This window comes from Corylus avellana, chromosome 4 (genome assembly GCF_965113065.1).
Source record: "Corylus avellana chromosome 4, dhCorAvel1.hap1.2, whole genome shotgun sequence".
NCBI classification, from domain to species: Eukaryota; Viridiplantae; Streptophyta; class Magnoliopsida; order Fagales; family Betulaceae; genus Corylus; species Corylus avellana.
The window spans coordinates 30,921,257-30,943,265 of NC_142493.1; the positions used below are offsets into that span (position 1 = coordinate 30,921,257).

General features: G+C 34.8%; 3 protein-coding genes across 3 annotated transcripts; 1 reads left to right on the forward strand and 2 right to left on the reverse strand.

The window, feature by feature from the left end:
* Positions 1–1,957: 1,957 nt before the first annotated feature.
* Positions 1,958–9,516, forward strand: BIM2 (BES1-interacting Myc-like protein 2). Its single transcript, XM_059592162.2, has 8 exons — positions 1,958–2,202; positions 2,308–2,474; positions 3,017–3,101; positions 6,715–6,784; positions 6,879–6,974; positions 7,470–7,864; positions 8,540–8,669; positions 9,029–9,516. Exons 2-8 carry the CDS (start codon positions 2,363–2,365, stop codon positions 9,128–9,130), a joined length of 990 nt encoding a protein of 329 aa, XP_059448145.1. The 5' UTR covers positions 1,958–2,202; positions 2,308–2,362; the 3' UTR covers positions 9,131–9,516.
* Positions 9,517–9,672: 156 nt separating this feature from the next.
* LOC132178409 (rhamnogalacturonan I rhamnosyltransferase 1-like) lies at positions 9,673–11,757 on the reverse strand. Its single transcript, XM_059590848.2, has 8 exons — positions 11,556–11,757; positions 11,380–11,447; positions 11,204–11,292; positions 10,954–11,119; positions 10,568–10,857; positions 10,259–10,463; positions 10,016–10,173; positions 9,673–9,919 (listed from the first exon to the last, which is right to left on the reverse strand). The coding sequence occupies exons 1-8, from the start codon at positions 11,755–11,757 to the stop codon at positions 9,673–9,675; spliced, it is 1,425 nt and encodes a 474-aa protein (XP_059446831.2).
* Positions 11,758–14,508: 2,751 nt separating this feature from the next.
* Positions 14,509–17,734, reverse strand: LOC132178410 (rhamnogalacturonan I rhamnosyltransferase 1-like). The gene is made up of 8 exons (XM_059590850.2): positions 17,428–17,734; positions 16,866–16,933; positions 16,660–16,748; positions 16,353–16,515; positions 15,960–16,249; positions 15,161–15,365; positions 14,878–15,035; positions 14,509–14,767 (listed from the first exon to the last, which is right to left on the reverse strand). Exons 1-8 carry the CDS (start codon positions 17,732–17,734, stop codon positions 14,509–14,511), a joined length of 1,539 nt encoding a protein of 512 aa, XP_059446833.2.
* Positions 17,735–22,009: the final 4,275 nt, after the last annotated feature.

Sequence of the window (22,009 nt, forward strand, 5' to 3'; positions counted from 1 at the left end):
ATTTTTTTTTTAATTCAACTGAAGAAAAAAGTGTAAGTTTCATCAGCCTTAGGTGAATAAATTATATATATATATATATATATATATATATATATATATAGTGCCTAGAAGTTTCCTTGATTTCGCAAGCCAAGCAATAGCATAACAACAATATATGCAACATGTGTCAACGACAGTTTCAGCTGCTAACAACATAGTACTAATTAAGACAAGGTCAACTGAAACGGTTTGCTGACAGACATGATCACCAAATTGCGACGATCTTTCCCTTTGAGCTTTCAACTTTTACACATGTAGGTTTATCGTAACCATCAAGAAACCTGAGCTTATATAATGGCAATTAAACATGGATTCCAAACTACGTACAAGCAATTAATTGATCATATTTGCAGTTGAATATATACTTGGTCTCCAATATTATTTTCTCCGGCCAATTGATCTTTGTCGAGTTATATATATATATATACACGTTGAGCTAGAGCAAGAGAGATGGGCAAGGATAATAAAGAGATCAGTCCACGGTACTGGTCAAATATCTTCATGAGTTCATTAGCTTCAATATGCTTCAGGGCCTCCGGTGAAGGTGACGAAATTATAAAGAGTACAAAAGCCGGGTCTCCCAGCGGGCCAGAGGCCACCATGGTTGCTGCTGCTAAACATTTCTCTTCTGCTCATAAAGTCCGGTTAATATAGTTTAAATATTACCACCTAGCTACCCAATTGTATATTTTTATTTGTCTTTATCTTCCAGTTTTAGGAGTATTCTTGTAATTTTCAGATTATGACAAAATTTTCATGATGATGAATAATTATACAACGTTAACGATTCCTTAATCTGTATTTAATCAATTTATTTCTCAACGATTCCCTAAATAAAAGTATACAACTGTTTGAGGTGGTGCCTAGAGTCCTCTACCAACCCATAATCTGAATTTGGTTGTTCCCTGTATGACAAGCTGGCCCTGCATGAAAAAAGGATACCCACTTTATTATTTTTTTTTTTTGAGCTAACATAAGATTATTATTCTCTAAATTTCTTTATCAGAGGTTGCGAGACTCGATCACTTGCTGCCTAGGGCACTTGAACTCCGTACCCTTCTCTCATTTTCCTAAAATTCGGACACAAAATTATAGTAGATCCTTTCGCCAACCTTCTCGATAATCCATGATCCTATTAATAAATTAATAAAGGAAAATGATTTTATACATAAAATCAAAATTTTTCTTTTGGAAAAAGTAAGGGAACACATGCAAATAACTTCAAATACCAACATTAAGGTGTCGAGATCATTGATGAAATTTTAAATTTTTTAAAGATTAATAAAATAAAAGGATTTGCCAATTATCGTTAATTAGCTTGTTGATAATTAAAATATCGACCAAACTTTTTTTTTTTTTTTTTTTCCCGTAGTAAAATATTTTAAATCAAAATTTATATAATTTTGGTAAATGTCCAGTGTATCATCCAATATATTTCAATTCTTTACCTTTAGGATTATTTTAATATATTCTTTTATTTTTCTACACTTTTGATATTTTTACCAACTTTTTTATACAAATATATGATCATATCTTTCTAACCATCTTTTATTTTTCTACACTTTTGATACTTCTTTTAATATGTTCACACAAGAAAATGGGAAGATGAATTCGAATTAATTACTTTTACTTCATGAAGCGTGATATACAGCCGATTGAGCTATCATTTGGGAACAGTCTTGCGTGTGTTAAGGGGGAGGAGAGATTCAAACTAGTGACCTTCACTTTATGAGACGTGATACACAGTAACACAGATAATTGAGCTATCTCTTAGAGACAGTCTTATGCTGCCGGTTTTATAAATTGTAATTTTCGGGTAAAATACTGAGAAAAAAAAAAAAAAAAAAAGACAAAAAATGGAAGGCAGGCTAACTCACGGGAATTCACCTTTCCTTGTATTGTTCATTAAAAAAAAAAATTAACCTCACGGGAAGCACGTGAGCAAACTCACATGCGACTTCTTGCTTCCATCCAATTCTCCCAGAATGAGCCATGGTGACTCGGAAGGCATTGGAGGAGCCGGAGGCATAGCTTGACCGTTGCTGTTATCACCGGCGAACCCAAAAGAGAAAGAAAAATACCAACTTTCATCGCAATCTTGAAATCTCAGCCGGCGAACCATTTGAAGTTAAACTCTTTTCCCATTTTTCACCCCTTGCAGAGGTTATTTCTCCAGCTTCTGTGTCTCCTTTATTTCCCTACATCTTACAGTTTTATCTTTTATTTTTTATTTTTGGGTTTATTTTTTATTTTTTAATATTTTTTCAGATTCATAGGGAAAATCTGAGCAGAAAGAAATAGTATTTTTTCATAATAAAGAAGGATGAGAACAGGAAAGGGTAATCAGGAGGACGAGGAGTACGAGGAAGAAGAGTTCAGCTCCAAGAAAGATGGCACTTCTTCCACTGGTAACAACAACAACGCCAACAGCAAAGGTTTCTCCCGTATTCAGACAAACCCTTTTGTGTTTTTCGCCTTGACATTGTATGTGTTGTGTTAGATCCAATTCTGGGAGATCCGTTTTCCTTTGTACGAGATTATGTAATAAATCGATGGTTTTTGTTGTTGTTGTTGGTATTGTTTGCTCTTAAATTTGTTTTGAAGCCAAGCATAGTGCGATCTCTTTCGGGCTAATTTTGGTTTCACATGTTAATAATTGTCGAATTCTCAGTGTCCCTTGAATTTGGAAACTGATATAGAGGCTTGTATTTACTGCAAAATAAAAATATGGACGTTTGTGTCTTAAAATTTGGTTTTTCGACTTTGTTTGCTGAGGATGTTTGGTCTGAACTGTTTTACAAAAGGGTAAAATTTTAAACTTTTTTTTTTTTTTTTTTTTCGTTTCCTATTATTATTATTATTTCTTTTATGTTTTCATTTTTGTTTTTTGGAATATTGGGACTTTACTGCTGACTGCGCCTCATTTGTCCGTTTTGAAATTTGAGTTCTTATGTGGGGATTTTGACGCTGAAACCAGATGCCAAGAACGATGATAAGGCTAATGCAATGCGATCTAAACACTCGGTCACAGAGCAGAGGAGGAGGAGCAAAATCAACGAGAGGTATATTTGACTGTCTTTCCTGTTTAGTACATTCCCTGATGTCATATCAGTATAGCCTCAAATCCTTTTGTAGAGTAAATTTTTTGATAACCATGAATCTAGGAACTGCAGTCTTTAATAACAATTACTCTGCAGTTTTTGAAGGTTAGTAGCTTGGTGTCGTTATTGGATTTAGCTGCCTTACCTTTTATGAGGTGTTTGTATGTGTGATCAATGTCATGAATATCTAATATCAATGGGCTGCACCATTAGAATTTTCGTTACTGGCAACCTATTACTCATTGTAGGGTGTGTGCTGTAGACCAAAACACTAGCATTTTTCCTTCACATCACGAGGTTTCATGGTTTTAGGTAGCATATCACACCATTCGAATTTTTGTTACAGGTAGAATATCACATAGTGGGGTTGGGCTGTAGCCTGAGTGTAATACATTAGTGTTTTTCCTTCACATCACAAGGCTTTATGGTTTTATGAAAACTTTTTATTGATATCATTATCTTCATCACTGCATGCATTTTGATTTCTTTGAGAACTGAGAGGGAAAGGGACATTAAATAACTGACTTTTTGATATGTGATGGACAGAGACCGCATGAAAGTCATATTGTCTTGTTCATGGTGCCATATTTCATCCAATTCCTTTTAATTGTTTTATTAATGGGTGGTGAACTTATGTTGCCTTATTTCATCAATCTCGTTTGCTGGCAAGAGTTGCAAGAATGAAAGGTGCTAATGAATGCAATTATTTTAGCCTTGTATAAGTCCAGTACTATCGAAGCTTCTTTATCTTTTACAATACAGAATATATAGATATATATATGATGAGATCCCAAATTTTTTGAAGCTTGAAGTGTTTTCCTTCTTTTTGGACAAAAAATTGTGTTATTCCATACATAGGAATTTGTCCAATAAAATCAATGGTTTTGAGCATGTGTTTCTATTTATGTTCTTTTTAATCTATATGAGGAACTTCTGTTTCTCGATAAATCATATCAAGCTCATTCTCTTCACAAAAAAATCAAAATTAAGAATATGATGCGAAGGTACTTTGCTGTTTGTTGTCATATCTACATTCCCTTTGGCTCTATCATAGTTCTAAAGTCTTTCTTCTATCTTTGATCTGGGTGTTAGTTGGCTAGTTACCATTTTGTAAACGGGTTTATCATTGATTTTTTTTATTTTATTTTTATTTTTTATTTTTTTATTTTTTATGAATAATAATTTATTGAAAAAAAGGCAAAGCATGGGTACATGAAAAGTGTACAAGAGACGCAGCCACCCTAAAGGTGTTGAAAATTTTTAAAGTTAACAAGATTTAGAAGATTGAGAGAGGGAAAATTAGGAACATAGATTGCAGCCAAAGCCCACGAAACTCCGAATAAGTTGAGAACCAAGTGCCAAAGATCACTAGTGTACTCACAATGGATGAGGAAGTCATTTACGGTCTCCTCATTCTTTTGCATAGGCAACACTAGTTTACTAAGGTGAAACCTCGCATTCCAAGATTATCAACTGTGAGGATTCTACCCAAATTTTTCGTCCAAGTAAAGAAAGCAATGCGTGGCAGGGCCTTGACCTTTCAAACACTTTTCCAGGGGAACAAACCATGCTCTCCATACTATAAAGATTTATAATAGCTCTTCACTTCAATGTCGTGATTGCTAACTGGAATCCACATGCATTCTATCTACCTCCCCTGGGTGGGTTTTCAAGGATATTGCAGATTAAGGAAAGAGTCACGAGATTCTTATAAATACTCCCCACTAGGTTGATAGGTCTAAAATCCATTGCTTCCAATTACCGAATCTTTTCTGGGATGAGAGCAATAAATGTAGTGTTGAGGCTTTTCCTGAACAACTCATGTCAGTAAAATTATGGAAGACACACATTAGGTCATCCTTCACTATAGCCCAACAAGACCAAAAAAAGCAATAGTGAAGCCGTCAAGGCCTGACCACTTGTCACCATCCATGCTAAGCAAAGCCTGAAGAACTTCCTCCTCTTGGAATGGTCTCTCAAATCAATTTGCTTTGGCGGAGTCTAAACAAGGAAACGCAAAACCATCTAATTTAGGCCACCAGGTAACTGTTTCATTAAAGATATTTTTGTAATACTGAATGATAGTATCATTGATCTCCCCATGGGTAGAGGTAACAATATCGTCAATGCAAAGATTGGAGTTGAAGTAAGAGTTGGCAAGGCAGTGAAAAAAATCTCGTGTTGTGATCCCCTTCTTTTAAGACTTCTGCCCCCCAGCTAATTTCTTGCATAAGGCAACATTCTCCAAATCTGATTTCGCCTTAGCCCTCTTGACTCTCTCCTCTTCTACAAAACATCTCTCCTCTTCTAGGTGATAAAGAGACTGGATCTCCTCCAATAAGGATTTCTTCCTTTTGTTGACATTATCGAAGACCTTTTTTCCAGCGCTTTAAGTCAATTTCAAAGTTTTAGTTTACTAGTAAAGACAAAACAAGGAGCGCCTAGGAACTGATGAATCCCACTACTGTTTCACTATTTCTACAAAACCCTCTGCTTTCAACTACATGTTTTCAAATTAAATGAGCATGATCCTGTAGACATACCCGCACTGTCAAGTAAAATGGAAAATGATCTTATAAGGGTTGAGGAAGACAACATTGAATCAGGTCTGGGAAATGCTCTTCCTAATCCGGAAAAACTAGAAATCTATTAATTCTGGACATAGAGAGGGGGGGGGGGGGGGGGGGGTTGATTTCCCACGAATTTCCCCCTGGCTCGAGAATGAACTTAGATGAGTTTGATTCTACGAAGAAAAACTGCCCCATGGGTCCTACATTATGCAAGCAGACTCAAAGTAACAGAGACCTCACAACAATCAATTGCAAATGTTGAATGGTATGGACTGTGACCAAATCTTATCAGAGTTGCAAATGTTGCACAGAAAACTGGTGTATTGGGTATGATCACTTATCAGAACAGAATAGTCGAATAGTATAGTTGGATTACTCCAGTTTGACAATAAGTTTGGTCCTGGGTGGCACTATTCCCAATTTAATTGGTATGTGTACTATTTCCAATTTAATTGGCATGTGTCCTAGAATCAATTTCAGTATCTGATTTTATGGTTTTTGTGGGCCTTTTTTTTTTTTTTTTTTTTTTGGCATTCTCTATACAGATTTTAGTTTTGGTAAGAGACCAAAAGGTTGACAATTTTCATGTTTTGTGCTACACTACTTGTAATGTAATCCATCTGAAGCTAATCATGTCATTTGTTCACCTTGTCTCTTATGTTTTTATAAACACACACACACAAAAAAAAAAAAAAAAAAAAAGATTCAATATTGCGGCTTGAGTAGGAAAGAAGGATGTACTACTTATGAAGCTTGCATGGCTTGGTTCTGTTTGAGGTAAAAACTGTACATTGTTATGTCATGGCCAGACCAACTGTAGTTACATGTCAAGCCTGTCAAGTTTTATGTTTGTAACTGGTAAAATTATAGGTTGCTCTACTAGGAGTTGAGGAGGAGTTTTTGAAAGATTTTGATATGTTTGAATGTGTGGTTTGTTTTTATAATATATCTTATGAAGTCTGATGCCAATAGACCTTTTTGAAGCTTAATCCTTTTTCTTTCAGATTCCAGATATTGAGAGATCTCATACCCCATAGTGATCAAAAGAGAGATACGGCATCCTTCCTAGTAGAGGTAAGTTTTTAGTGAATAAACTAGTACACATTTTTTAGAATTAGTTGTTACTTTTTTGTGCTTATATTGATTGCTGATCACAGTTTCATTTTAGGTGATTGATTATGTTCAATATTTACAAGAGAAGGTACAAAAGTATGAGGGTTCTTACCAGGGATGGAGTTCTGAGCCCACAAAGTTGATGCCATGGGTAAATTGCTTATACTTGCATTCATGCAATGTTTGTGCCAAAGGTTGACCAGTTAGAGTTTTCCTTTAACTTAATCTATAAAAATGACATGTATCCAGTTTTTTTAATAGCATGCGAGATGCACATTTTTTAATAAGATTTATTTCAACTTTGCCTCTATTATTAAAAAAACGTGTGTTTTTCACATGCTCAAGAGACACATGTCATTTTTAGAGACTAAGTTGGAGGAAGTTTCTCCAACTCCAACTCAGTTTGGAGAAAAACTTTGTCTAGGTCGACCTGCATACTTGTATTTACTGAAGTATTGAATAACACAGGCATTCATTTCTTGATTTAAGAGACAGCTTGTTTCTGGTTATTGATTTTTTTCTTACTGCTAATGGAATCGTACTGGTGGTGGAGGAGAGGAATTGATGAATGCATTTAAATTGGAAGTTTATTTGCCTGTTGAAATTCTTGTCACTGCTAACTTGTTCAGTCGCCTACTTGAAACAGAGAAATAGTCACTGGCGTGTTCAGAGTTTTGTTGGTCACCCTCAAACCATAAAGAATGGTTCTGGTATGGGGTCAGCGTTTCCTGGGAAGTTTGATGAGAATAATGTCTCTCTAACCCCAACCACGCTTGCAAGCAAACAGAAACCTGTAGAATCTGATCCTAGCAGGGATATCACCTGCAAATCAATGGATCAACCTGAGTTAGGAAACAAGGGATTACCTCTGCCCATGCCTGCTTCTGTCAGAGGTGATGGCGTGCAAGCCCATCCTCTTGAAGGACCAGTTTCTGATGCACTATCAACTGAGTGTCCCATGACTAGTGAAGCACTGAGCCAACGGGAGGAGCTGATAATTGAAGGGGGAACAATTAGCATCTCAAGCGTTTACTCTCAAGGGTGGGTATTAATAGAAGTTTGTGGAGTTTCTTGTTTTCAGTAACTATGAGCCGCCTTCTTGAGATTTAGAAATATTTGGCATAGCACCTTTATAGTTTGACTACTATTATATATGGAGTCCCATCATGTTTGCTTTTTTCTGTCCAGTTCTTGTACCTCTATTCTTGTCTCAGATATGATGCGTGACAGACTGTTCCTTGACAATCTATTTTGGACTTGTGGTTCTAAGAAGCGTAGTCACAGTTTCAATGAGGCATATAGCTTGTACATTTTTTTTGTTAGTGTGTTTAACTTCTGACTTGTTTTAGGAAACTTCCCAACCTTAATTAATATTTCAGTAAGGCTTCTCTTGTGGTTTATGAATCAGGAGTAATATTGTGTAGATGTTAAATCAGGCTGTTTGGGCATTATATCATCATTTCACTGTTTTTTTTTTTTTTTTTAATTATTATTTTTCCCTTCATTTTATAGTTTTTCAAAAAATTTATTGATTATATATCAATCAAAAGTTGGAAGTCTGAAAAATGTGTCTCAGCCCCATTTCCAGTTAGGTTTTATTGTTCTCTTATGTTATCTGGTACCCACGGCATATGCTTACAGCCTTTTTCCCAAAGGCTTTCATGGGTTTTGGTGCTAAAGTATAAGCTGATGACGGATTGGTTTGGTGGTGGCCAGGTTGTTGAACACTTTGACACAAGCACTGCACAGTGCGGGGGTGGACCTGTCGCAGGCCAATGTCGCAGTGCAGATTGATCTTGGGAAGCGTGCAGACAGAGGCATGATTTCTGGAACATCCGTTGCTAAGGTATATATATAAATCAGGCCCATTGGTTTTTGTTGGAGAGTTGGTTAACCAGGATTTAGGATCTTCCAATTCCTATCGTTTGAACCCCTCAATCTCATCACTCACTCCCCTGGTTGCCAAAAAGACTTTTAAGAAGTTTGGGAATTCAAATTCGACCAAGTGGAATCTTTTAATGGTTCTTTGTCTTTTTTCCTGAGCTAGTGGAGCACTAGATGTTGCCTGACAGTCCATTTTTCAACAAAAAAAAAAAAGTTTTTTTTTTTGCTGACAACTTTTACAGCCAATTTTTTGGAGTTGAACAAAAAACAGTTTTTGGTATGAAGAAGTATAGGTAATGCTATCATTCTTTCATTGTCCAGGATCATGAGAATACCCCCTCTAGCCATCAAGCGATGGGACATCGAAGAGATGCAGGCTGCAGAGAGGAATCAGATCAAGCTCAAAAGCGGCTAAAAACATAGAACTAGTACTGCACTTCATGAGTCTCCATTTTTCTTGTTTACTTTCTTCTTTGTCATCTCCTGGTTTTTGTACATGCTTGTGTCTTTAGTTTTCTTAGGTTTCAACACTTTTCATGCGACTGATGTCCGGAAGCGTTAAATTATAAATTTCTACTTCCAAGAGTTCCATCTAAGAAATCTGTTCGAGTGATGCCATTGCCTGTATTCTGATTGTAGCATACCTAATCTCAAATGCAGCCTTCTGGTGACCAATTTCCTGGTACATAGGTTGGTTGCTCATGTCTTGTATTTTTTTTTGCTTGAGAATGTTTCTTTTTCTCCAAACAATTTGAACTTGACATTCCAAATTAAGTTCTCGTTATATTGAAGGTCGAAGTTGTCATCAATGGGATCACATTACATTACAGTGAAACATCATTATTATTTTAACATATTCAATGCTATCATAGTCTTTCAATTGATTACAGGAGATGTGTGCGTAGGAAAGGGTGAAATAACACATCTCTAATTCCCTCATCAAAACGCATAACCTACGTGTTTTATTATGTCCTCTCTGGATTTTTAGCAATTGCTGGCAAACATTCCTGTGGATTACTATAGAAATAATCTTCTTGCATGGGTCTCGCAGGAACCTCTGTCCTTCGAGTGGGGCTGCCCATGCTATCAGCATGGCCTGTCTTCACTTCTTGGGAGAATTCATCCCAGCTAAGTGACCCATTTTTGTAATGATCTATCAGATACACTAGAAGCCATCTGTCTAGATTGATTGTCATCTTGAACCCCAAATATCTATAAAACAGTTAAACCACATAAATTTTGTGTAAGAATTGCAATAAACGATGAATTTTAAGATTAATTTAACGATTGGTAGATTATATTGAATACCGTCGATGGCCCTCAACAACCCTTGCCATGTTTCCTTCATATGTTGCCACAAAAATGTCACTTCGTAATGATACAATGTAATCCAACGCAGCCATCATATTTGAATGTTTCAGGAAGGGCTTAAGGTCTGAGGTTGTCAGCAATGTTTCCTTTTTAATCTGTTCCACAAAAACAAAAAAAAAAACAAAAAATAATTAAGCAAAGGCTACCATGTGAGTGATTACATGCAATTGATAAACTAACCAGATTTGGAAAAGTTGCTTTGAGGGGAGCCATTCTTCTCTCTCCCCCATATATATTTCCAGCAGCAACATAAATTTGGATACTAGGATCAATATCCAATGCCCTCAATGCAAGTGCAGTTTCCTCGGGAGTTAAAGGGCAACGACCTTCTTTTCTTTTCTTTATAGAATTTATTGCTTTTTGTCCCCACCATGGGGTGTCATATCTGATAACATGTACACAATTTTATGCGTTGGACATTAACAAAAAATGCTGCTAAAAAGTTTCTGAGAAATCAAGATTTATCTAGAAACAAAGATAACTGATCACCTCAGTTTTGTGAGTTCATCAACTTCTGTCTTATTGCAACCTTCATTGCAGCCAGTGAATGCTAACATATCCATTTCATATCTGAGGTGAAGAGCCAAGTAAGGACCGTTTTGCCTCAGAATCCTGACAATCTTCTTCCCTATTTTCTCTATAGGGGTGGTGAATCTCAGAGCTTCATAGTTTGCTCGGCACCGCAGCTTCTGAAGCTCTTCAGGAATCCCATTATTTGCAAGCCTATAATCAGTCTTAGTGAAATGCAACACTTGGTGCTCTTTTATCAGGGGAAGAATCTGCATGCAAACAAACACATGAACAGGAAAACAAATTATACTCGCACAATTAAATTAACCAAGCATGATTTGATCAAATTGGGGGAAACAACGTGCCTTGTAGTAATAATAGTCCATGTTGGACCATCTACTGGATTCCATGGAATAGATGGTAGCGTTCTTCATTCTTCTCTTCTGCTCATCAGGCACCCGTCTCAATATCCGGACCTCATTTCTCAAAGATGTAATGAAATAATTCACGTCAAATATATCTTGGAATTCACTGCTCAGAGTACAGCAATTCGTTAAGAATTTCTCAATAAGATTCAGTAAGAGAAAATGAAAGCAGATCGATCAAAGTTATCACCTCCTGTCATGCCAAATGGAGGTATTGTCCAATTCGGGAACAACAAGCGTGACATTCAAATATCTTGCAATGGCAACCATGTCACAAATCTGTAACATATATAACCAACTCAACGGTAATCAGAAGACACTAATACAAATAGTGGCTACATTTAAGGAAACTAGTAGATTACTTACACCAGCTCGCATTTGATTCAATCCACCATTTGCCGAAACCATCAGATATCCATTGTTTTCATATACTCCTGAGACAAAATTATTTCACATTTATTGATCATCCACAAATGTCTTAAACCATAAGAGGTATTGAACACAATGATATGTGCCAATAAAACAAGAATAACAGTACTCACTTGGAGGTGGAATGTCAATGTGATGAGAAGACCAGAACATCAACAACCTCGGTGTCATCTTCTCACTCAGGGGTCTCAGTTGCAGTGCACAGGCGCACAACATCAATAACGCCGTGGCTCCAACCATGCAGAAGTTAAATTTGTCTGAGCTTGACCCAACTACAACCCAACTCTTCAACTTTTCAACTTTGATCCCTCCCATATTAATCAACCTGCTCGATCAACTACTTTTCATCTTTGAGATCCCTCCAATAACCAAACTAAATTTTTTAGTTGATCAAAATCAAAACCAATTAACCTTAATTAGTGTCATCCATGCATGTCTCCTGTACAGCTTAAAACTGTACATGAAAAAAACACAATACTGTTTTAAAAATATGGTAATAGCTAGGTTCCATTAATATATTAATAGATTACTACATATATATAGAAAAATATTGTGACATATTACATATAGTCGAGTGAAACCTTACGTGAATAGAGAAGAAAGATTTGAGCTTGATTTTCCAGAGCACCAATCAAAACAAACACCGTTTGTTGTTGACTTACGAGGTATTACGCCGAACGTGGTGTTCCGACCAGATTCCGGTTATAAAAGCCGGACAACTGGTTTTAGGAGTCGCCGGCATATAGCCGTCGTATAATAAGTTTTTCAAAGAAATAATGGAGAAAGATCCTATGCGGTTTAGGAGGAAAAAACAACAGAAAGTGTCATCCATTAGACGCACATGTAGCCATTTGTCAATTGAGACGGACAGAAAACAGAACAAAAAAAAGAATTAATAATAATAAAATTTGTCTAAGCTATAGAATCATCTAGGCAATTAATGAGGGGTGTATTATATATATACACACGAGAAAAATGCCTTTTACCCATTTTGAAGTTGTACATGTACCCTTTTTTTTTTTATTATTATTGACTGAAATATAAATGGTAGAATATAAATTAAATGGTTAAATTTATAATTTTTTATTAGCTTAAACTTTTCTGATAAATTGTAGTTTAACATGGTATTAGAGTAAAAGTTCTAAGTTTGAACATTGTCTTCGTTATTCACATTTTATTTTAATTAAATATTCTATGTGTTAGGCTTCACTAATTAAAGGAAAATTTGAACTCACACGTGAGAGAGAGTGTTCGGATATTAAATAAATAATTAAATTTTCTATTTTTTATCGACTTAAACTTTTAAAATAAAGTGATTTTACACTATGCTTTTCGCTGTGTTACTTTTTTCTAACAACTGTAAACTAGCAATGGACAAACACACATATTTCTTTGTAGTTGGGGAATATACGATGGTGATCACTCTGGCTTAATTAATAACAGCAACACTATTATATATTTTACATGTGGTTTAGAAATATATTTGTCACAGAGGTTGATGGAAAGCAATATTGGATTAGTGTTAATTGTTGGCATCGTAATCATTACGGCCATCATCGATCTAATTAGTCATTACTATGGTCTTAATTGTGACTTGTAAGGACCGGGAGAGATTGCATTAGCCTATAAAAAATTTAAAAAAAAATATAAAAAAAAAGAAGAAGAAGTAGAAGAAGAAAGAAGCCATTGACCTCTTGATTGGAATACCATGGTGGTCTCATATATATTGAGAATATGAGTAGTTTATATAGAGTTGACGATTTATAAAGAAATGCATAGGTACAAAGTTTTATATTGTTTACTTACTAAGTGAACTGGGTTTTACAAGTTATTTTAGAGAAATTTCAAATTGATTAATCTTTTGAGGGTGATAGCAATTAGCACAAATGTGACAAGCATTTTTTCTGAGTCATTAATATAAATGCATGTAGTACTGGAGCATTGCACCTTAGGGGTTTAAGGAAGATGATCGGTATCTCACATAGAATGAGTGCATGGCTTATAAAAATATTCATGAGTATTAAGTTCCATATTGTTTACTTATTAGATGAAACTAAATTTTATAAGTGTTTCTAATAAAATTCTAAATTAACTAATTCGAGGGTAAGTATAGTTCTCAAAAAACATTATCTTGCCATTAAATTTTATTATTTTAATTTTGCCTAGCTTCCAAGATGAATTCCAAGGTCCGCCTTTCTATTTACGAAGGATTCATTTAATTTCTTTATGCATATCCCTCAAGATATGGTCGGTCCAATTGGGGACATCCTAATAACTAAATAAGGTCTATCAACAAAATTTACTTTCGTTTGAATAGAAGAAGCTATCTCTATCAAGAATCGGATATAAATCTCCTAACGGCCCGTTTTTTGTTCAAGCTGTGCTTAATGGGCTTTTTTTATCGCTTTCTTTATTATTATTATTATTATTTTATTTTTTTTAATTTCTTGTGATTTGCAGCTCTTTTTGTATTTTGCTGCTTGTTTATTTTGTGGGTTGCTATCTCCCAGCATTTAGGCATTTTGATCTTTTAGTGGAGACTTTTGTAACCGTATTTGTGTTAGTTCTTCTCTTTCATTCAATCCCAACAACGGACTACTACAGTGCTCCTTCGGCTTCAGTCTCTTTCCGGTGGTTATTGCTAGTTTCAAGTGGGGGTTTAGATATGTTCATCTTAATCTGTGCCCATTTTGCTTCTGTAACCACCTTGAGCGGCAACTTATTTGATTCATTTTCTACCTTTTGTAATTATTGTCGCACTGTTTTAATTTGTTTTGGGTATGTTGTTGGGGAGCCCACCCCATTTTTGTTTTAAGGATCACTCGCTTTTTCTTTTTTTCGGATTAGGAGTGGGAATGATCCTCCCCTCTAACCCTTTCCTTATTCAATTAGAAAGAAGAAAAAGAATCGGATATAGTTTTGTATATATATATATATATATACACATATGAGTGCATCATTGGTGTTGATCTGATCATTAAACAATAGATTTCAAGGGTATATATATCACATTGATTGGCCGGATAACATATTCAATCCACAATCCCTGACCAAATCGTAATAAATTCATAATGAGAAGGGTATGCCCTTTGATTTTCTGACAATTGGTGGCAAACACTCCTGTGGATTAGTATAGAAATAATCTTCTTCCTTGGGTTTCCCAGGAATTTCTAGTCTTCGTGTCGGCCCACCCATGCGATCAGCATGACCCGTCTTGACTGCTTGGGAGAATTCGTTCCAGCTCAGTGTTCCATTCTTGTATTCATCTATCAGATTCACTAGAACCATTCTGTCTAGACGAATTGTTGTCTTGAACCCCAAGTATCTGCATTCATGTGTTATTTATATAATATATACAAGGGTTTATGTCTAAAGCAGCAATATATATATGATAATTAATTAGAAATTCTTCTTAATTAAAACATATATGTATACCGTCGATGGCCTTCAACAACTCTTGCCATGTTTCCTCCGAATGTAGCCACAAAAATGTCGCTTTCTAATGATACACTGTAATCCAACGCCGCCATCAGGTTTGAACGTTTCCGAAAGGGTTTAAGGTCTGAAGGTGTTAGCAATGTGTCCTTTTTCAACTGTTTCTCGCATCAAAAAGCAAGAGATGGTTCATCATCTGAGTAAACTCTAGCTACCATATATATATGCAAATGTTTCAGAAGTTGCATGCATGCCCTTCAAGTTATTCAATCGATCAACTTACCAAATTTGGAAAAGCTGCTCTGAGGGGGGCCATTCTCCTTTCCCCACCATATATATTTCCAGCAGCAACATAAACTTGGATACTAGGATCAATATCCAATGCCCTCAATGTAAGTGCAGTTTCCTCGGGGGTTAAAGGGCAACCGCCTTGTTTTCTTTTCTTTTCAGAGTCTATTTCTTTTTCCTTCCACCATGGGTAGGCATATCTGATAACATATATATGCACAAAGTTTTAAGAGATCAAATATAGGGATAACTTCAATTAGAACCTGTATACTATTACGCGTTTTGAGAAGACTCTCCCAAATTTAAAAAATCTTCAATTTCATCCTCTGAATTTTTAATGTGATGCAATTGACCCCCTCTGTCAATTTTTGCTGTTAAATCTTAACGAAAATCACTAAAAAGACCAAATTGCCTTCAATTTTTTGTTTTTTGCTTTTTGTTTTTGTTTTTTTTTTTTTCTAAAAAAAATCAATCTGAAATTTTATAAAAGTTTTAAGGGTATAAAGGTTATTTCATCACTTTTAATGTCCAAAAATTGACAGAGGGGTAGATTGCATCAAATTAAAAGTTTGAAGGAGAGAAATTAAAAGGTTTTGAAATTTGGAATGATATTTTCAAATTACGTAATAATTCATGGGTCCTTCGTAAAGTTTTTCCTTATAAATAAGTATTTCCTGATAGAACGCATATATATACAGTATTCAGTTCAAACGTCTTATGTTATCTACTTATTTTAACATATATAGCATCAAAAACACATTTTTGAGCGTAATTAAAAGATGAAGATAACTCACCTCATTTTTGTCAAATCATCAATTTCTGTGTCATTGCAACCTTGGGTACAGCCAGAGAATGCTAACATGTCCATTTCATATCTGAGATGAAGAACTAAGAAAGGGCCTTTTTGCCTTAGAAGCCTGATAATCTTCTTCCCTACTTCCTCTATTGGGGGAGTGAATCTCAGAGCTTCATAGTTCACTCGGCACCGCAGCTTCTGGACCTCTACAGGAATCCCATTATTTGCAAGCCTTGTATCCGTCTTGGTGAAGTGCAAGAGCCCATACTTTTTTATCACTGGAAGAACCTGCAGCTTGAAAATATAACATTATTAGGATTAGGATTAGGATTAGGATTAATCAGATATCTAAAAACTTAAATATATTGGAAATTCAAAACCAATTAATTACCGTGTCATAAAAAGACATGTTGGACCAACTAGCGGGTGGCATGGAGTGGAAGCAAGGTAAGTACTCCATGATCTTCAGCTCTTTTGGCAGCTCTTTCAATATCCGAACCTCATCTCTCAATGATGTAATGAAATGGTTCATATCAAATATATCTTTGAACTGACTGCCATTTTAATTAAAATAAAGGGATTTCTAATTAAGATTTACATTTGAGAGATAATCTAAAATCTAAAATTCAAGGTTGAAGAAACGATAAATTAAATTAAATCAAATGAGCTAGTAATTATACATGTACGTGTTGACCTACCTACTATCATTCCAGAAGGATTTTTTATCCAATTCAGGAACTAGAAGCGTGACATTCAAATATCTTGCGACAGCAACCATGTCACAAATCTGTGTATAGATGTATATACATATAGCAAAACCAAATTATATTTAGAGTTTAGAGTTTAGGGTTTAGGACGTACAGTAAAAAAAAAAAAAAGGGCCGTAGAAGCGCAAAGTACTTACACCAGCTCGCATTTGATTCAATCCTCCATTAGCCGAAACGATCAGGTATCCATTGTTCTCATAGACTCCTGAAGTATAAAGGCAGAAAAATTTCAGACTGATTCCCAGGCCAGGGTCAGAAATCTTTAATGCTTTAAATACGCACTTATAAGGACAAAAAAGGAAAAAAAAAAAAGTATTTCTAAATAAAAAGTTCAATTATATATGTAATGTCATTGCAAATTATACTGATATTATTCTAGGTACGTGCATCTATATTACGTTACTGCATGCAAGCTTCTTTACATTTTGCCATTCATGTCACGTGTATTTTTGTTGAGTCGTCGGCATGTTTCATCCTCCATTAATCAAAAAAGAAAAGAAAAGAAAAAAAAAAATACCAATGATGCATGGATCGATGAAACACGCTAATTGATTATCGGAGATGTACACGAGATGAGCGCCACAATTCAAAAAAATATTTCTCAAAAGAAAAACCATGTATAGGCTATTGGTTGCAAAACAAGCTATATATTAATCATAACATGTGAAATAAACAAATTAAAGCACAGCATGCACTTACTTTCAGCCGGAATGTCAACGTGAAAAGAAGAGCGGAACATGAAGGGCCTCGGCGCGACGGTCTCGCTGAGCGTTCTGAGCTGCACCACACAGGCGCGCAGCAGCAGAAGTATTACGATTCCAACCACCCACAAGTTCAGTCGAGCTGTCTGAAACCGAGCTACGATCAAACTCTTCACCTTTTCAGCTTTGATTCCCTCCATAATCAAGCTCTTTACATTCTCCGTTTTGATTCCTTCCATATTGCATGGCTTCTCCTTCACCTCTCGGACCTTGGGCTCTTCAGGATCAATCTTGGCGTAATCCATAGTATATAAATATTCAGAGTCCCGAAAGCTTTTATAGAAGGCACCAGCATATATAAGCCCAATCGAATTATATCACTAAACACAGATATGGGACCACGTAACTATCAATATTTATATGCTATAATGATTTAAAATTGATAACAAGAAAACATATAAGAGTAATTAATAAGGTTGCTTTAATGCATTAAACAAAAATATTGCGACTCTTATATCACATTTTAAAACCGAATTCTGACTCTTATGACTTGTGATTAATTGCACGCAATTGTCATCACATATTAATTAATCGAATTCAAGAGTAATCACTTTAAGTTTCAACAAAAGGAGAGAAAAGAGAAGAGAAGAGAAGAAGAAAAAAAAGTATTATTTTCATCGATTTATTACACTTATTAATTTGAACGTCACAAAAAATTGAGAACTCTGATAACTAAGCACTCAATGGAATATATCACTAGACAAGGATATGGGACCACGTAATTATCAATATTTATATGCATGCTATAATAATTTTAAATTGATAACAAGAAAATAACAGTAATTAATAAGGGTTGCTTTAAATTTAAAGCAAAACCATCTGAATTGATCCATTTGAATTGAATTGAATTGATCAGATATTTTTCAAAAAATATCTGCATCATATAACAAAGAAATTATTAACAAGATTCAAACCTTGCATATATATATATATATATATATATATATATATATATAACAATGCTTCTTCTTTATTCATTTTATAAAAATAGACCATGTTGCTCTAACAAATTAACAATATCATAGATACAATGAGAAATTTCTTTTATTTAAATCTAATATATGCTTTGTTTAATTCTTTGAATGTCATCGTCTCAATTAGTTTTCAAATCTGCAACATAAACCAGCAAATCACGTCCCTAGACACTGCTCAGTTCATCAAAACTTTCTCAACTAGATAGTGATTAATTTCCTTGCTTTTTCATCTCCTTAATTTACAAGTGCATTCTCAAACGCAATCACCTTCGCTACATCTACCATCAATGACAATTTTTTTATATGTCTGATAATTTCTCTGCCATCGGCCAGTGATTTGCTCTTAGAAAAGACTCAGAGAGAAAACAAAAGATATACCAGATATCTAAGATTGCTAGTCTGAAGGTTTTGTAAACAGAATCTTAGAAAACGACTAAAGGGAATCAAAACCCTAAAAAAAAAAAAAAAAATTCACCCCGTAGACTGCTATTGAAAGCAAATTCATCCCTAGAATCAAATTCGTATCATATATTCAGGGTGGCATAATAAACAAGCCGGATCGATATTTGAACCCAACCCCGAATTTGTAAGATTATGTTTATAATGGGTATCCAATTTTTTTTTATATATATATATGTTGATTTGTTATCAATTAAAGTATGCATATAATGCTTTTAATTGGTGTATATATCTTAATTTTCACTTAGAATTTAAGAAGAAGATGATCTATGCATGTCTTCTTATAGTACTTAGGGGAATCGGATAAGTAAAAAGGGTACAAGAAAATGAATGGAGATGCAGGTGACCCGTGAGTACGCATAAGATCAATCACGTGCATGCATTATTTTTGTTTTAAAATTCTGGTCATTAAAAAATTCAAAGTAATTTTTTAAAAAAAAAAAGAAAAAGAAAAAAAAAGAAGAATGCATTTTTTTATTTTTATCATAAACAGATTAACTAGGACGTTCCTACTCCTACCAAAACTTTTCCTTCACCTTCTTTGCTTTTCCAAGAAAACCTCTACACTAATATACTACCTTCCTTTAACAGCACTACATACAGGACAAGAAGCAGCAGCAAGAAAAGCTTCACAATTAATACTTGTTATTAATTAAAGTATGCATGTAATGTTATTAATTTGAAACCCAGCAGATGTTATATATATCACCGCATCGGATTCCACGAGAGCTACAGTTGCAGACTGAACAGTGCAGATTCCTATATCTCAATCTTGAACTTTGTCTTTTCGTTGCCGTACAGATTTCTCCAACACATGCTTGATGGTGCATTGGTTCAGGATATGTGGTCGCTTTAACGTACATGCATTATTTTAAAAAGATGAATGGAGATGGTTAGTACTGAGTTGATAGAAGCACGTGCATGCATTACTATTATTTTTTCCCATTCTTAATTATATGTTCCTATATATATATATATGCATGACATGAAAACATTAATGTAATATCAACCACAAAACAAGGTGGGAATCCCAATTCTACTACTCTCCCCGCTAACATGGCTACACCTCAACCACCCCCTTTCCTTCCCAAGAATTTGCAGGGACCTCATATCCTCCTTGCCTAGACAAGGACGCTGGCTTCAAGGTAAACTCCATCAATATCAAGGCTTTTGGTTTCCAACTTGGAGCATACAAGGAGTTGTTGCATAATCATTTCCCTTTCTATTTTATCATGTGTTGGCATCGGGTTAGCCTCTGAATAAAATGTTTTTTGTGTTCCCTGATTTGATTATCAACGTTTATGTTGACATCTAATCAATCTTCAATAAAATGTTCTTTTGTATTCTCTAATTTGTCACTATTCGATCATATATGTGATAATACCCATCCCCGTTGGTTACCCATCCTATAAAGAAATGATCTTTGGATGTTATAATCCTATAAACACTCAATATGTCACTGATTTGGGATTATAACAAAAACAACCTGGGGATGATTAGAACAGAATAAGTTTTTTATTTATTATCGAAGTTCATGGGCTGAGCCGCTGAATTTATTTTTTATTTTTAAGGGTTAAATACATATTTATTCTTCTCGTGGTTTAATACTTTATCAAAAAGTCTCACAAGTTTTCAAAAGTGACAAATTAAGTATTAAGATCCACGTTTTTTTTTTTTACCCTTATTAAAATGGTCCATTTGTCATGTCTATCGTCTAAAAAACTAACGAAATTTTTGTCATACGTATATATGCATGCAAAAAATCACGTAAGACTTATAAAACATTGTGGTGCGTACATTCTTACCATATCCGCATATCCTTTAAAAATAAATTAAAAAAATAAATAAAAGAAAGAAAGAGTAAGTAGGAGAACATTCCCATTGTCGGTGGTGATAAAGCATATATTATATAATTCAGGCCCAATCAGAACTCAACGGAGCTCAAGCTCAGGCAAAAAAGTAAGGTATATACCTACTCACTTGAAGATACTTTTGATATGTTTTGTAGGGGAGTGAATCCATTTGGGCCATATTGGGATCATGTTTTGGGATATTGGAAAGAAAGCTTGGAAAATCCTCAAAAGGTGCTCTTCTTGAAGTATGAGGAAATGAAAAAACAGCCCATTGCCAATTTGAGGCGACGACTGGCTGAGTTCTTGGGATGCCCTTTTTCTCTGGAAGAAGAGACCAAAGGTGTAGTGAATGATATCTCTAGGTTATGTAGTTTTGACAATTTGAGCAACTTGGAGGTGAATAAAAATGGAAAATCGTTATACGGCGGAGAGAATAATGCATATTTTCGTCGAGAATTGGACCGCATTACTGAAGAGAAGTTTCATGGTACTGGGTTAGGATTGTAGGTATTCAGGTTGGAGATTCGAAGAATTCCTTGACAGCTGAGATGATAGAGAAATTGGACCGCATTACTGAAGAGAAGTTTCATGGTACTGGGTTAGGATTGTAGGTATTCAGGTTGCATCATCATTTTCTTTACTATTGTGTTGTGTGTTGGCATCTTTCCTGCCTCCAAATAAAATGTTTTGTGTTCTTGATCCGATTGTCAACGTGTATGTTGACATACATCCGATCAATTCATCAATTAATAAAATGTTCTTTTTATTTTTTATTTTTTATTTTTTTATATTCTCTGTTTTGTCACCCTTTGATATATGTGATAATAATAAAATTGTGTTTTGATATTGGTGTACATATTCCCATTGGAACAAGATCCTCTCCAATTCATTTGAATTGGATAATATTCAGTTAGATATATTTTGGAAGGATAATATTCAATTAGATATATTTTGGAATAGTACTTTTGTCTTTTTACTTTTTTAGTAGACAAAAATACTCTTCCAATATAACTAACTAGATATTACCCGTGCAAATAAACTGAAAATGATCCTAATTCATCCCGGTACCTTAATTATTGTGTCATATATATATATATATATATATATATATATATATATATATATATATCGGGCCAGTACTAGCACTTAAAGTCTAGAAACTGTTAAAAAAAATTATAATTTTAATGGATAAACTTATTTACAAGCCACCCAACCCCCCCCCCCCCCCCCCTTT

Coding starts and splice junctions, on each gene's coding strand:
- BIM2 (XM_059592162.2), top strand. CDS start 2,363: ATGAGAACAGGAAAGGGTAATCAGGAGGACGAGGAGTACGAGGAAGAA. Junction 2,475..3,016: donor CAACAACGCCAACAGCAAAG/GTTTCTCCCGTA, acceptor CGCTGAAACCAG/ATGCCAAGAACGATGATAAG. Junction 6,785..6,878: donor CGGCATCCTTCCTAGTAGAG/GTAAGTTTTTAG, acceptor GTTTCATTTTAG/GTGATTGATTATGTTCAATA.
- LOC132178409 (XM_059590848.2), bottom strand. CDS start 11,757: ATGGGAGGGATCAAAGTTGAAAAGTTGAAGAGTTGGGTTGTAGTTGGG. Junction 11,120..11,203: donor TCCATTTGGCATGACAGGAG/GTGATAACTTTG, acceptor TACTCTGAGCAG/TGAATTCCAAGATATATTTG. Junction 9,920..10,015: donor GTTGTTGAGGGCCATCGACG/GTATTCAATATA, acceptor ACTGTTTTATAG/ATATTTGGGGTTCAAGATGA.
- LOC132178410 (XM_059590850.2), bottom strand. CDS start 17,734: ATGGATTACGCCAAGATTGATCCTGAAGAGCCCAAGGTCCGAGAGGTG. Junction 16,516..16,659: donor TCCTTCTGGAATGATAGTAG/GTAGGTCAACAC, acceptor TTAAAATGGCAG/TCAGTTCAAAGATATATTTG. Junction 14,768..14,877: donor GTTGTTGAAGGCCATCGACG/GTATACATATAT, acceptor ACATGAATGCAG/ATACTTGGGGTTCAAGACAA.